Source organism: Salmo salar, chromosome ssa01, assembly GCF_905237065.1.
Source record: "Salmo salar chromosome ssa01, Ssal_v3.1, whole genome shotgun sequence".
Taxonomy (NCBI): domain Eukaryota; kingdom Metazoa; phylum Chordata; class Actinopteri; order Salmoniformes; family Salmonidae; genus Salmo; species Salmo salar.
In genome coordinates, this window is record NC_059442.1 from 122,603,957 (window position 1) to 122,619,639 (window position 15,683).

Consider the following 15,683-nt stretch of genomic DNA (forward strand, 5'->3'; position numbering starts at 1 on the left):
GGGGAGAAGGTCTCCGGAAATGGTCTGGAGAAGAGAGGAGGGGATAGGGTCAAGTGGGCAGGTTGTTGGGCGGCCCGCCGTCACAAGACGCGAGATTTCATCTGGAGAGAGAGGGGAGAAAGAGGTCAAAGCACAGGGTAGGGCAGTGTGAGCAGGACCAGCAGTGTCGTTTGACTTAGCAAACGAGGATCGGATGTCGTCAACCTTCTTTTCAAAATGGTTGACGAAGTCATCCGCAGAGAGGGAGGAGGGGGGGGGGAGGGGGAGGAGGATTCAGCAGGGAGGAGAAGGTAGCAAAGAGCTTCCTAGGGTTAGAGGCAGATGCTTGGAGTTTAGAGTGGTAGAAAGTGGCTTTAGCAGCAGAGACAGAAGAGGAAAATGTAGAGAGGAGGGAGTGAAAGGATGCCAGGTCCGCAGGGAGGCGAGTTTTCCTCCATTTCCGCTCGGCTGCCCGGAGCCCTGTTCTGTGAGCTCGCAGTGAGTCGTCGAGCCACGGAGCAGGAGGGGAGGACCAAGCCGGCCTGGAGGATAGGGGACAGAGGAAATCAAAGGATGCAGAGAGGGAGGAGAGGAGGGTTGAGGAGGCAGAATCAGGAGATAGGTTGGAGAAGGTTTGAGCAGGGGGAAGAGATGATAGGATGGAAGAGGAGAGAGTAGCGGGAGAGAGAGAGCGAAGGTTGGGACGGCGCAATACCATCCGAGTAGGGGGAGAGTGAGAAGTGTTGGATGAGAGCGAGAGGGAAAAGGATACAAGGTAGTGGTCGGAGACTTGGAGGGGAGTTGCAATGAGATTAGTGGAAGAACAGCATCTAGTAAAGATGAGGTCAAGCATATTGCCTGCCTTGTGAGTAGGGGGGGAAGGTGAGAGGGTGAGGTCGAAAGAGGAGAGGAGTGGAAAGAAGGAGGCAGAGAGGAATGAGTCGAAGGTAGACGTGGGGAGGTTAAAGTCACCCAGAACTGTGAGAGGTGAGCCATCCTCAGGAAAGGCTTCATCATACTGTGCTGTTGTACATCATACTGTGCTGTTGTACTTTATTACATTCATTGTATGTTCTGTCTTTTACTGCTGTTTGTCTGCCACATGTATGCCAACTCCTTGCTCTCTTTTACTGTTGCTGTAGTGCCTGCCACCTCCAGTGTCTGATACATCACACACCATACTGTTATACTTTATAACAAATTCCTACTAGGTTTTTTGCTGCCGCTCTCTTGGAAGCCACCTCAAGTGTTCTGTCTTATACCGTTGCTGTAGTGCCTGCAACTATTGTACTTTACCCAGGTCTTTTTTTCTCTGCTGCTGTCTTGTATGCCACATCCAGTCTGTCAATTACTCAGCTCCCTACATGGAAGCCTTTGAAACCTGTATGCTAGAACTGCAAGATCTGATTTCTCTTGAGGAACTTAGCAGGTTGGTTGATGAACATGCCCTGTCTTTTATCGGAGTTGTCTGTTCTTGTATGCCACACCTACCAGTGCTGTCGCTGCAGGCTCCCTATTGCTTTTCAAAATCAGAGCATCCATCATCAAGATTTCATTTCAGTAAAATTTTACATTTAGAGATTCAATTTCCACACTGTATAAGCACTTGCATTTAGTGTACAAGAACTTTGTGACAACTGCTGATGAAAAAAGGGCATTATAAATACATTTGATTGATTGACATTTACAGCAACAGTAAGGATCATCAGGAGACTATGTTGAGAATCAATGCTGAAGAATGCGGTTGTATAAATACTGTATGTCATCGATTCAAACCAATGTACCAGATGCTTAGTCTAGGCTCCAGCAGGGTTTATAGTATCTGGGCTGAATCATAGGACTGTATTTCTGCCTCTCTGCACTGAATCCCATTAACCCACTTGTGGTAATCAGCCATAAGAAGGGGTATGTCCCAAATGGCACCCTATTCCCTAGATAGTACACTACAAAAGCAGTGCACTATGCAGGGAATAGAGTGCCATTTGGGACGCAGTAGAGAAAAGGCAGAAGCCAGGCAGAACACTCGCCTCTGCTTCCTCCGTCGAGCTCAGTGAAGTGAAGGATCCCTAGGTCAAAGACAAACTCTTACACAGCTAATGGAAGTAATCAATGTTGATTAGCACCGCTTCCAGCCATCAATTGTTTTACACGCGTTGGCCAAGGAGGACTGAGGGAGCGAGGGAGGAGAGGGAGGGGTGGTTTAGTCACTCTGTGAGTGTAACGTGCCCAAGCATGAAGGGTATGTTGGCAGGATGTTCTGTGGAGGTTCAGTGATCCATCAAAGAGAAAGATCCTCCTCTCTCTCTGTGCCGTAAATCTTCTGCAAGCCCGCGGTAACTCTCCCCTTTTCCCTTCTCTCTCCCTCCTTCTCCCCCATCCTCCCCGTCTCCCCTGCAGAATGACTCGTGGGGTAAGCAGTACTCGTACGCTCTCTTTAAGGCCATGAGCCACATGCTGTGTATCGGGTACGGCGCCCGGGCGCCCGTCAGCATGTCCGACCTGTGGATCACCATGCTCAGTATGATTGTGGGCGCCACCTGCTACGCCATGTTCGTCGGCCACGCCACCGCTCTCATCCAATCACTGGACTCGTCCCGCAGGCAGTACCAAGAGAAGGTAAGCCATTACTTAACATAAAATCATATGTTTTTATTATGCTTTTGTTTTTATTATCATTATTTATCAACTCAACGGTTTCCTGCACCTGGTGTTCCATGTTATGTTGTTCATTTCCATCATGAGGTAAGTGATTTAATATTTTCAAAACTTTTATATATTTTTACAATACATAATGCTTATTTCTCTCAGGTGGATTATGCCTACACTGGGCCTGTATTTTAGGGGTGCTGCACTGCACTCACAGAGTCTCAGATCATAATATCTCCGTTCTGCTAGGTGGCTCTGAAAGAGGATTTGGAAAAGCCCTCACAGATACCAAAAACACTTGTCCCTGTTATGAGAATGGTCCCAGACAGAACTACAGTAGCACCATGTCTGCATCCCAAGTGCTCTGGTCAAAAGTAGTGCACTATGTAGGGAATAGGGTGCCATTTGGGATGCTACCCCTCTCTGTTTGGGTGCTTTTAGGGAACACTGTTAGGGGATCTAGACTACAGAACCTCCCCTATTACATAATTTCTGCATGAAATTATTCATCATGGACCACCAAACATCTGGAGTCATGCTAATGAGTTTTGAGTTCTTAGTATAAGCTATTAGAATCTAAATGATTGGGCTTTTGCATTAAAGAGCAGAGTTCAATTCCCATATCCATTAGACTAGTGTTATGGCTAGGGCTTGCTTCTGAAGCTGTGGGCTTATAAACACTTATGATGTAATCTAGTCTCACTGTACCTATACAAATCTGTCAGTTTGACCCTTGCAAAGATTGGTTAGGATTAGGGTTAGATCATTACTACCCACTGTTCTGAGTCTGACCCTTAGATAGATTAGTTAGCACCAGTGGTGATCTATGACTTTAGCCATAGTAATCTGTGCTGACCATTGGATAGGTTTCTTAGTACGCTCACCTTTGAGTGATCTGATTAGCCATAATAATCTATTCTAGTGCTAACCTTTGGGGAGATTGGTAACTGTAGCATCAGTGGCTCTCTTTGACTGTAGTCTCACCTGTGATCTGTGAATGACCTGGCTTAGATTCGATTCCATCCGTTCCCTCATCTTGGCTACTTTGTTTATCTGGTTTGTATTTAATGTCAGGAAGTTGTGAAAGCATCAATTTGATAAAAAAATGTAAGACCCAATGAGCTGTCCCACAAACTGGATTGAACACAACACACATACACTCAGCAGTGGATGAATAACTTTCACTGTTTTATACTGCAATATATACTGCAATATTTCACTGTTACCGCAATATTAATTAATTTGCCTAATTCATAGCTACATGTTTCATTTAAAATTGTGGAATGATATCCTGAACATATCGAAACAACATTTTAAAACACTTCCATAGAACATATAATAAATAGAACATTTTCATACAGAACACATAGAATGCACAGAACTAATAGAACAGAGTAATCCCTTGCATTGTACATCTAACCAGGGTGAAGATCACACAATGACGATCACTTTGTGATATATCATCAGTTGAATCACCTAGCTAGATAATTGGTAAGATTTCATTGTTTGGCGCTCTGCAAACATTACTAATCATCGAGAATGCCCTTGCTATCACCTATATGTCTAAAGTGTTGTTATCTCACGCTATTCGGTCTCACAGTCACAGCTCTGATCAGAGATCCCACAGAGGCAATGAATCCTCGGCAGCATTACATGTAATTGTAACGGCTTGTCTGTTGTGTGGCGGAAAGAAGCGCAGGAAGCAGCGAACACTGTGTGGTAATTTTAATAAACCACAAGCACAAAATAAAATTTTTCCCAACAACAGGGAAAATACACTCGACAAGCACAGTCGAACAAAACGCAGTCGACACACAGAAAGACAATCCCGCACAATAGGGAGCGGGCCAGCTGAACTAAATAGCCCTCTTAATGACTAACTCAGGGCAGGTGAGAAAACATAAAAAAAGGGAAAAACAAAAAGGGAATCGGTGGTAGCTAATAGGCCGGTGACGACGACCGCCGAGCGCCACCCGAGCAGGAGGGGGCGCCACCGTCGGTAGGAATCGTGACAGTGATCCACTGTCTCTGAGTCAAGCCATGCCAAACCAAGATGTAATGAGCTGGCCTACATATCCACCACATTTGCTGGAAAGGACAATGTTAAAATATCAGAGCCAGCACAGTTTGGTTTAGGTTGGGACTATAGTGTGAAAGGGTAACAATGCAGGGAGGCAGATTGATGCATGGAACAGCTGATAGAATAGAATAGCCTAGCCCAGGACTTGGGCAAGTTTGAATTGATGATGCATAAGACAGCATGGCAGGATGATAGCCCTGTGTAGATTTGCTGCATCACCAACAGGAGGAACGTCTAAGGTTTCACCCCCGGTTAAACCCTACACAGCTGATTCAAACGATCAAAGCTTGATTATTAGTTGAATCAGCTGTGTAGTTCTAGGGCAAAAACCGAAGACGTTCACCCCTTGGGGTCCCAAGGACCGAGATTGGGAAACCTTGCAGTAGAGTACATTTTTACGAGGATGATACCTAAGAATGTGCTCTAAATGAATAGCAAACAATCAAATAGGACTTTAAAAATACCATTTACATTACAACCACTGGCCTTCAAACAATTTCCACAGCTTTATTTTGTGTTAATATACTTCAGGGAACATTGGGTTTGCAAAAGCCATACAGTCCTCTCCTGAAATCATGGCTTCTATTCAAGTCAAAATCAACTAGCATTTTATTGGTCACATATTTTGCAGATTTTATCGTGGGTATAGCGAAATGCAGATGTTCCTAGCTCCAACAGTGCAGTAGTACCTAACAATACATGCGCACCCCCCCCCCCCAAAAAAAATTAAGGAATAAAGAAATATATAAATATTAAAACTAGCAATGTAAGAGTCCGGAATATAAGGGAACACTTAAACAACACAATGTAACTCCAAGTCAATCACACTTCTGTGAAATCAAACTGTCCACTTAGGAAGCAACACTGATTGACAATAAATTTCACATGCTGTTGTGAAAATGGAATAGACAACAGGTGGAAATTATAGGCAATTAGCAAGACACCCCCAATAAAGGAGTGGTTCTGCAGGTGGGGACCACAGACCACTTCTCAGTTCCTATGCTTCCTGGCTGATGTTTTGGTCACTTTTGAATGTTGGCGGTGCTTTCACTCTAGTGGTAGCATGAGACGGAGTCTACAACCCACACAAGTGGCTCAGGTAGTGCAGCTCATCCAGGATGGCACATCAATGCGAGCTGTGGCAAGAAGGTTTGCTGTGTCTGTCAGCGTAGTGTCCAGAGCATGGAGGCGCTACCAGGAGACAGGCCAGTACATCAGGAGACGTGGAGGAGGCCGTAGGAGGGCAACAACCCAGCAGCAGGACCGCTACCTCCGCCTTTGTGCAAGGAGGAGCAGGAGAAGCACTGCCAGAGCCCTGCAAAATGACCTCCAGCAGGCCACAAATGTGCATGTGTCTGCTCAAATGGTCAGAAACAGACTCCATGAGGGTGATATGAGGGCCCGACGTCCACAGGTGGGGGTTGTGCTTACAGCCCAACACCGTGCAGGACGTTTGGCATTTGCCAGAGAACACCAAGATTGGCAAATTCGCCACTGGCGCCCTGTGCTCTTCACAGATGAAAGCAGGTTCACACTGAGCACGTGACAGACGTGACAGAGTCTAGAGACGCCGTGGAGAACGTTCTGCTGCCTGCAACATCCTCCAGCATGACCGGTTTGGCGGTGGGTCAGTCATGGTGTGGGGTGGCATTTCTTTGGGGGGCCGCACAGCCCTCCATATGCTCGCCAGAGGTAGCCTGACTGCCATTAGGTACCGAGATGAGATCCTCAGACCCCTTGTAAGACCATATGCTGGTGCGGTTGTCCCTGGGTTCCTCCTAATGCAAGAAAATGCTAGACATCATGTGGCTGGAGTGTGTCAGCAGTTCCTGCAAGAGGAAGGCATTGATGCTATGGACCTCCCGTTCCCCAGACCTGAATCCAATTGAGCACATCTGGGACATCATGTCTCGCTCCATCCACCAACGCCACGTTGCACCACAAACTGTCAAGGAGTTGGCGGATGCTTTAGTCCAGGTCTGGGAGGAGATCCCTCAGGAGACCATCCGCCACCTCATCAGGAGCATGCCCAGGCGTTGTAGGGAGGTCATACAGGCACGTGGAGGCCACACACACTACTGAGCCTCATTTTGACTTGTTTTAAGGACATTACATCAAAGTTGGATCAGCCTGTAGTGTGGTTTTCCACTTTAATTTTGAGTGTGACTCCAAATCCAGACCTCCATGGGTTGATAAATTGGATTTCCATTGATTATTTTTGTGTGATTTTGTTGTCAGCACATTCAACAATGTAAAGAAAAAAGTATTTAATAAGATTATTTCTTTCATTCAGATCTAGGATGTGTTGTTTAAGTGTTCCCTTCATTTTTTGAGCAGTATATATACAGAAGTATGTGGACACCACTTCAAATTAGTGGATTCGTCTATTTCATCCACACCCATTGCTGACAGCTGTATAAAACCGAGCACATAGCCATGCAATCTCTATAGACAAAAATTGGCAGTAGAATGGCCTTACTGAAGAGCTCAGTGACTTTCAACGTGGCACCTTCTTAGGATGCCACCTTTCCAACAAGTCAGTTAATCAAATTTCTGCTCTGCTAGAGCTGCCACAGTCAACTGTAAGTGCTGTTATTATGAAGTGGAAACATCTAAGAGCAACAACGGCTCAGCCGCGAATTGGGAAGCCACACAAGCTGACAGAACGGAACCGTCGAGTGCTGAAGTGCGTAGCATGTACAATGTCTGTCCTCGTTTGCAACACTCACTACAGAGTTCCAAACTACCTATGGAAGCAACGTCAGCACAAGAACTGTTCATCTGCAGCTTCATGAAATGGGTTTCCAAGGAAGAGCAGCCGCACATAAGCCTAAGATCACCATGCACAATGCCTAGCTTCGGATGGAGATGTGTAAAGCTCGCCACCATTGGACTCTGGAGCAGTGGAAACGTGTTCTCTGGAGTGAAGAATCACGCTTCACTATCTGGCAGTCCAATGGATGAATCTGGGTTTGGCGGATACCAGGAGAATGCTACCTGAACAAATGCATAGTGCCAACTGTAAAGTATGGTGGAGGAGAAATAATGGTCTGGGGATGTTTTTCATGGTTCGGGCTAGGCCCCTTATTTCCAGTGAAGGGAAATCTTAACAGCATGCAATGACATTCTAGACGATTATGTGCCTGCAACTTTGTGGCAACAGTTTGGGGAAGGCCCTTTCCTGTTTCAGCATGACAATGCCCCTGTGCACAAAGCGAGGTCCATACAGAAATGGTTTGTCAAGATCATTGTGGAAGAACTTGACTGGCCTGCACAGAGCCCTGACCTAACGCCGGATTCCTGCCATAAACCCTGGACCATTGATCATCACAGCTAGCTAGCTGCCACTGAGTGACCCAGCCCCGAAGCTAGCCCTGAGCCAGGCACATCTCCCGGCTAGCAAACGTAATTACCACAACTACAATACCTCTTTTGCCATTTAGCCCGGTCCATTCGTCGACACCGTGCCCCGCTGTACCACCACAACTGGTCCGCAGATGCAATTCCATCAGCTGTGCCTTCAACCGGCCTTTGCCGGACATCGGAGCAGACGCTTCTACTTACCCCGGACTGCTAACTTTAAACGCAGTGTCTCCCGTGTGCCAGCGTAGCAACGACTACCCCGCGGCTTCCCTGTTCCATCTATTGCTGTAGACTGGACCCTATGATCACTTGGCTACATAGCTGATGCCTGATGGACTGTTCATTTATCACGGTACTCCACTTTGTTTACCTTTGTTTATCTGTCGGCCCTAGCCTCGAACTCAGGCCCTGTGTGTAGCTAAACGACCCTCTCTGCCCATTCATCGCCATTGTACCTGTTGTTGTTGTCTTAGCTGATTAGCTGTTGTTGTCTTAGTTAGCTCTCCCAATCAACACCTGTGATTTCTTTATGCCTCGCTTTATGTCTCTCTCAAATGTCAATATGCCTTGTATACTGTTGTTTAGGATAATTATCATTGTTTTAGTTTACTGCGGAGCCCCTAGTCCCACTGTACATGCGGTGACCTCACCCAGTATAACCAGCATGTCCAGAGATGCAATCTCTCTTATCATCACTCAGTGCCTGGGCTTACCTCCACTGTACCCGCACCCCACCATACCCCTGTCTGCACATTATGCCCTGAATCTATTCTACCACTCCCAGAAATCTGCTCCTTTTATTCTCTGTTCCCAACGCACTAGATGACCAGTTCTTATAGCCTTTAGCCGTACCCTCATCCTACTCCTCCTCTGTTCCTCGGGTGATGTGGAGGCTAACCCAGGCCCTGGGACTCTCATTTGTTGACTTCTGTAATCGAAAAAGCCTTGGTTTCATGCATGTTAACATCAGAAGCCTTCTCCCTAAGTTTGTTTTACTCACTGCTTTAGCACACTCCGCCAACCCTGATGTCCTTGCCGTGTCTGAATCCTGGCTTAGGAAGGCCACCAAAAATTCTGAGATTTCCATACCCAACTACAACATTTTCCATCAAGATAGAACTGCCAAAGAGGGGGAGTTGCAATCTACTGCAGAGAGAGCTTGCAAAGTTCTGTCATACTTTCCAGGTCTATGCCCAAACAGTTCAATCTTCTAATTTTAAAAATGAATCTCTCCAGAAATAAGTCTCTCACTGTTGCCACCTGTTATAGACCCCCTCAGATCCGAGCTGTGCCCTAGACACCGTATGTGAATTCATTGACCCCCCATCTATCTTCAGAGTTCGTTCTGTTAGGTGACCTAAACTGGGATATGCTTAACACCCTAGCAGTCCTACAATCTCAGCTAGATGCCCTCAATCTCACACAAATTATCAAGGAAACCACCAGGTACAACCCTAAATCTGTAAACATGGACACCCTCATATATATTAACTTGACCAACTTGCCCTCCAAATACACCTCTGCTGTTTTCAATCAGGATCTCAGCAATCACTGCCTCATTGCATGTATCCGCTATGGGTCCGCAGTCAAATGACCACCCCTCATCACTGCCAAACGCTCCCTAAAACACTTCTGCGTGCAGGCCTTTCTAATCGACCTGGCCCAGGTATCCTGGAAGGATTTTGACCTCATGCAGTCAGTCGAGGATGCCTGGTCGTTCTGTAAAAGTAATTTCCTCACCATCTTAAATAAGCATGCCCCTTTCAAAAAATGTAGAACTAAGAACAGATATAGCCCTTGGTTCACTCCAGACCTGACTGCCCTTGACCAGCACAAAAACATCCTGTGGCGGACTGCAATAGCATCGAATAGTCTCCGCAATATGCAACTGTTCAGGGAAGTCAGGAACCAATACACACAGTCAGTCAGGATAGCAAAGGCTAGCTTTTTCTGTAGCTCTATCTCCCCAAAAATGTGGGACACTGTAAAGTCCATGGAGAACAAGAACACCTCCTCCCAGCTGCCCACTGCACTGAGGCTAGGAAACACGGTCACCACCGATAAATCCATGATAATCGAAAATGTCATTAACCTCTTACATCTAGACGTTCCGCTAGCGGAACACCTGCTCCAATATCCAATGATAGGCGTGGCGCGAATTACAAATTCCTCAAAAATACAAAAACTTCAATTTTTCAAACATATGACTATTTCACAGCATTTTAAAGACAAGACTCTCCTTTATCTAACCACACTGTCCAGTTTCAAAAAGGCTTTACAGCGAAAGCAAAACATTAGATTATGTCAGCAGAGTACCAAGCCAGAAATAATCAGACACCCATTTTTCAAGCTAGCATGTAATGTCACAAAAACCCAGAAGACAGCTAAATGCAGCACTAACCTTTGATGATCTTCATCAGATGACACACCTAGGACATTATGTTATACAATACATGCATGTTTTGTTCAATCAAGTTCGTATTTATATCAAAAACAGCTTGTTACATTAGCATGTGACGTTCAGAACTAGCATACAACCCGCAAACTTCCGGGGAATTTGCTAACAATTTACTAAATTACTCACGATAAACGTTCACAAAAAGCATAACAATTATTTTAAGAATTATAGATACAGAACTCCTCTATGCACTCGATATGTCCGATTTTAAAATAGCTTTTTGGTGAAAGCACATTTTGCAATATTCTAAGTACATAGCCCAGCCATCACGGGCTAGCTATTTAGACACCCGGCAAGTTTAGCCTTCACCAATATCAGATTTACTATTATAAAAGTTTGATTACCTTTTGTTGTCTTCGTCAGAATGCACTCCCAGGACTGCTACTTCAATAACAAATGTTGGTTTGGTCCAAAATAATCCATCGTTATATCCGATTAGCAGCGTTTTGTTCGTGCGTCCCAGACACTATCCGAAATGGTAAATCAGGGTCGCGCGCATGGCGCAATTGGTGACTAAAAAAAATCTAAATATTCCATTACCGTACTTCGAAGCATGTCAACCGCTGTTTAAAATCAATTTTTATGCAATTTATCTCGTAAAAAAGCGATAATATTCCGACCGGGAATCTCCTTTTCGGCAAACAGAGGAAAAATCACAAAGACGGGGGCGGCCAGGGCACACGCCTAAGCCCACAGTCCCTTGATCGGCCACTTGAGAAAGGCGATAATGTGTTTCAGCCTGGGGCTGGGATGATGACATTCTGTTTTTTCCCGGGCTCTGAGCGCCCATGGAAGACGTAGGAAGTGTCACGTTAGAGCAGAGATCCTTTGTAAAAGATAGAGATGGCAAAGAAGTTCAAGAAATGGTCAGACAGGCCACTTCCTGTAAATGAATCTCTCAGGTTTTGACCTGCCATTTGAGTTCTGTTATACTCACAGACACCATTCAAATAGTTTTAGAAACTTTGGAGTGTTCTCTATCCAAAGCCAATAATTATATGCATATTCTAGTTACTGGGCAGGAGTAGTAACCAGATTAAATCGGGTACGTTTTTTATCCTGCCGTGAAAATACTGCCCCCTAGCCATAACAGGTTAAGCATTTCTCTACGGCTGGCCATGCTTTCCTCCTGGCTACCCCAGCCCCAGCCAACAGCTCCGCACCCCCCACAGCTACTTGCCCGAGCCTCCCCAGCTTCTCCTTCACCCAAATCCAGATCGCAGATGTTCTGAAAGAGCTGCAAAACCTGGACCCGTACAAATCAGCTGGGCTAGACAATCTGGACCCTCTCTTTCTAAAATGATCCGCCTCCATTGTTGCAACCCCTATTACCAGTCTGTTCAACCTCTCTTTTGTATCGTCCGAGATCACTAAAGATTGGAAAGCTGCCGCTGTCATCCCCCTCTTCAAAGGGGGTGACACTCTAGACCCAAACTGTTATAGACCTATATCCATCCTGCCCTGCCTTTCTAAAGTCTTTGAAAGCCAAATTAACCTCTGGGCGGGCTCCGTCCCACATCCAGCAAAAAATCCTATCACCATTAGCATAACAAAATTATTATAATTTTTTTGTTCAAATATAGGACTATGTTATATCGTTTTATAGATACATCTCTCCTGATTCGAACCACGTTGTCCGATTTCAAAAAGGCTTTACAGCAAAAGCAAACATTAGATTATGTTAGAGGAGTATATCGTAAAATTAGCCACATAGCCATTTTCCGACCATCCACATGCATCACAAATAACCAAAAAACAGCTAAATGCAGCACTAACCTTTGACAATCTTCATCAGATGACACTCCTAGGACATCATGTTACACAATACATGCATTCTTTTGTTCGATAAAGTTCATATTTATATATAAAAACAGCATTTTACATCGGCGCGTGACGTTGACTAACTATTTTCCCTCAAATGGATTCCGGTGAAACAGCGCTACAATTTACTAAATTACTATTCGAAAACATTTTTAAAATGTAATATTGTCATTCTAAGATTTATAGATGAATATCTCTTGAAAGCACCCGTAATGCCAGATTTAAAAATAACTTTACTGGGTAATCACACTTTGCGATAAAAGGGGATGCGATACTCAGAAAAATAGGCTACCGTTACAGGTCAGTGCCATCTTGGAACAATCGCATATCAAATCTACTCTTGTATACTATTGTCAATAATCCCTTACCTTTGGTTGTCTTCATCAGAAAGGACTTCCAGAAATCCCAGGTCCACAGCAAATGTATTTTCGTTCAAAAAAGTTAATCCTTTATGTCCCAATAGCTTGTTCTTGTTAGCGCGTTCTGAAGGCTGCTCCAAAAGTTCCGGCCGCGGGACTCCTCTTTCAATAAAATGCATTTTTTTTTAATTTAGGTTCGTTCAAACATGTCAAACGTTGTATAACATAAATCTTTAGGGCCTTTTTCAACCAGAGCTCCAATAACATTCAAGCGGGACGATTGCATTGTCTTTCAAAACGTTTCGAAAGAGGAGGGTAGCCAGGGGCGCCGGCATCATAATGGTGATGGCCCTCCTCGTGACCACGTTCCACAGACTCTCATTGTGTCAGTTTTCACAGTAGAAGGCTCAAACCACTTTGTAAAGACTGGGAACATCTAGTGGAAGCAATAGGAAGTGCTCAATGAACCATTGCTCACGGTGTGATTTATAGGCAAAGTGATGAATTTGAGTCCGCAATTCAGAATTCCACTTCCTGTTACGATCTGTCTCGGGGTTTGACTGCCATATGAGTTCTGTTATACTCACAGACACCATTCAAACAGTTTTAGAAACTTTAGGGTGTTTTCTATCCACAAGTATTAATTATATGCATATCCTAGCTTCTGAGTTTGAGTAGGAGGCCGTTTAAAATGGGCACGATTTCTTTTCAAAAATCGCTGTAGCGCCCCCTATACTAGGCGACCGTCAAGAGGTTAATAAATAGATCACTGACCATTTTATTTCCCACCGTACCTTCTCCGCTGTGCAATCCGGTTTCCGAGCTGGTCATGGGTGCACCTCAGCCACGCTCAAGGTACTAAATGATATCATAACCGCCATCGATAAAAGACAGCACTGTGCAGGCGTCTTCATCGACCTAGCCAAGGCTTACGACTCTGTCAAATTTCCGTATTCTTATCGGCAGACTCAATAGCCTTGGTTTCTCAAATGACTGCCTCGCCTGGTTCACCAACTACTTCGCAGACAGAGTTCAGTGTGTCAAATCGGAGGGCCTGTTGTCTGGACCTCTGGCAGTCTCAATGGGGTTACCACAGGGTTCAATTCTCGGGCAGACTCTTTTCGCTGTATATGTCAACGATGTTGCTCTTGCTGCGGGTGATTCCTTGATCCACCTCTATGCTGACGACACCATTCTGTATACATCTGGCCCTTCTTTGGACACTGTGTTAACTAACCTCCAAACGAGCTTCAATGCCATACAACACTCCTTCGGTGGCCTCCAACTGCTCTTAAACACTAGCAAAACCAAATGCATGCTTTTCAACTGTTCGCTGCCCGCACCTGCCCGCCCGACTAGCATCACTACTCTGAACGGTTCTGACCCACGTGGACAACTACAAATACCTAGGTGTCTGGCTAGACTGTAAACTCTCCTTCCAGACTCATATCAAACATCTCCAGTCCAAAATCAAATCTAGAATCGGCTTTCTATTTCGCAACAAAGCCTCCTTCACTCACGCTGCCAAACTTACCCTAGTAAAACTGACTATCCTACCGATCCTCGACTTCAGCGATGTCATCTACAAAATAGCTTCCAATACTGTACTCAAATTGGATGTAGTCTATCACAGTGCCATCCGTTTTGTTACTAAAGCGCCTTGTACCACCCACCACTGCGACCAGTCGGCTGGCCCTCGCTACATATTCGTCGCCAGACCCACTGGCTCCAGGTCAACTATAAGTCTATGCTAGGTAAAGTTCTTCCTTATTTCAACTCACAACACCCACCCGTACCACATGCTCCAGCAGGTATATCTCACTGGTCATCCCCAAAGCCAACACCTCCTTTGCCTGCCTTTCCTTCCATTTCTCTGCTGCCAGTGACTGGAACGAATTGCAAAAATCACTGAAGCTGGAGACTTACATTTCCCTCACTAACTTTAAACATCAGCTATCTGAGCAGCTTACCGATCGCTGCAGCTGTACATAGTCCATCTGTAAATAGCCCACCCAATCTACCTACCTCATCCCCATATTGTTTTTATGTACTTTGCTGCTCTTTTGCACACCAGTATCACTACTTACACACCATCATCTGCTCATCATCATCTGCTCATCTATCACTCCAGTGTTAATCTGCAAAATTGTAATTACTTTGCTACTATGGCCTATTTATTGCCTTACCTCCTCATGCCATTTGCACACACTGTATATAGACATTCTTTTTTATATTGTGTTATTGACTGTACGCTTGTTTATTCCATGTGTAACTCTGTGTTGTTGTTTCTGTCACTGTCTGTAAAGCTTTGCTTTATCTTGGCCAGGTCTCAGTTGTAAATGAGAACTTATTCTCAACTAGCTTACCTGGTTAAAAAGGTTAAATGAATAAATATTTAAAATAAATATTGTGTGTAGATTGATGAAAAAAACATTTGAATCAATTTTAGAAAAAGGCTGTGACCTAACAAAATGTGAAAAAAGTCAAGGGGTCTGAATACTTCCGAATGCACTGTATGTGGACACCTGCTTGTCAAACAGCTCATTCCAAAATCATGGGCATTAATATGGAGTTGGTCCCCCCTTTGCTGCTATAACAGCATTCACTCTTCTGGGAAGGCTTCCACTAGATGTTTGATCATTGCTGTGGGGACTTGCTTCCATTCAGCCACAAGAGCATTAGTGAGGTCAGGCACTGATGTTGGGCAATTAGGCCCAACATCAGTGTTCCAATTCATCCCAAAGGTGTTTGATGTTTTTTTTTTATTTAACTAGGCAAGTCAGTTAAGAACAAATTCTTATTTACAATGGCGGCCTACCCCGGATAAACCCTAACCCAGACGAAGCTGGGCCAATTCTGTGCCGCCCTATGGGAGTCCCAATCACGGAAAGTTGTGATACAGCCAGGAATTGAACCAGGGTCTGTAGTGACACCTCTAGCACTGAGATGCATTGCCTTAGACTGCTGCGCCACTCGG

At 44.9% G+C, this 15,683-nt stretch overlaps 1 protein-coding gene across 1 annotated transcript in view; it reads left to right on the forward strand.

The window, feature by feature from the left end:
- Positions 1-15,683, forward strand: part of LOC106560798 (potassium/sodium hyperpolarization-activated cyclic nucleotide-gated channel 1) — a 107,625-nt gene that overhangs the window by 12,717 nt on the left and 79,225 nt on the right. The window contains exon 2 of the mRNA XM_045688076.1: positions 2,377-2,595. Within this exon, the coding sequence (XP_045544032.1) occupies positions 2,377-2,595 (219 nt within the window). The remainder of the gene's footprint in view (positions 1-2,376; positions 2,596-15,683) is intronic.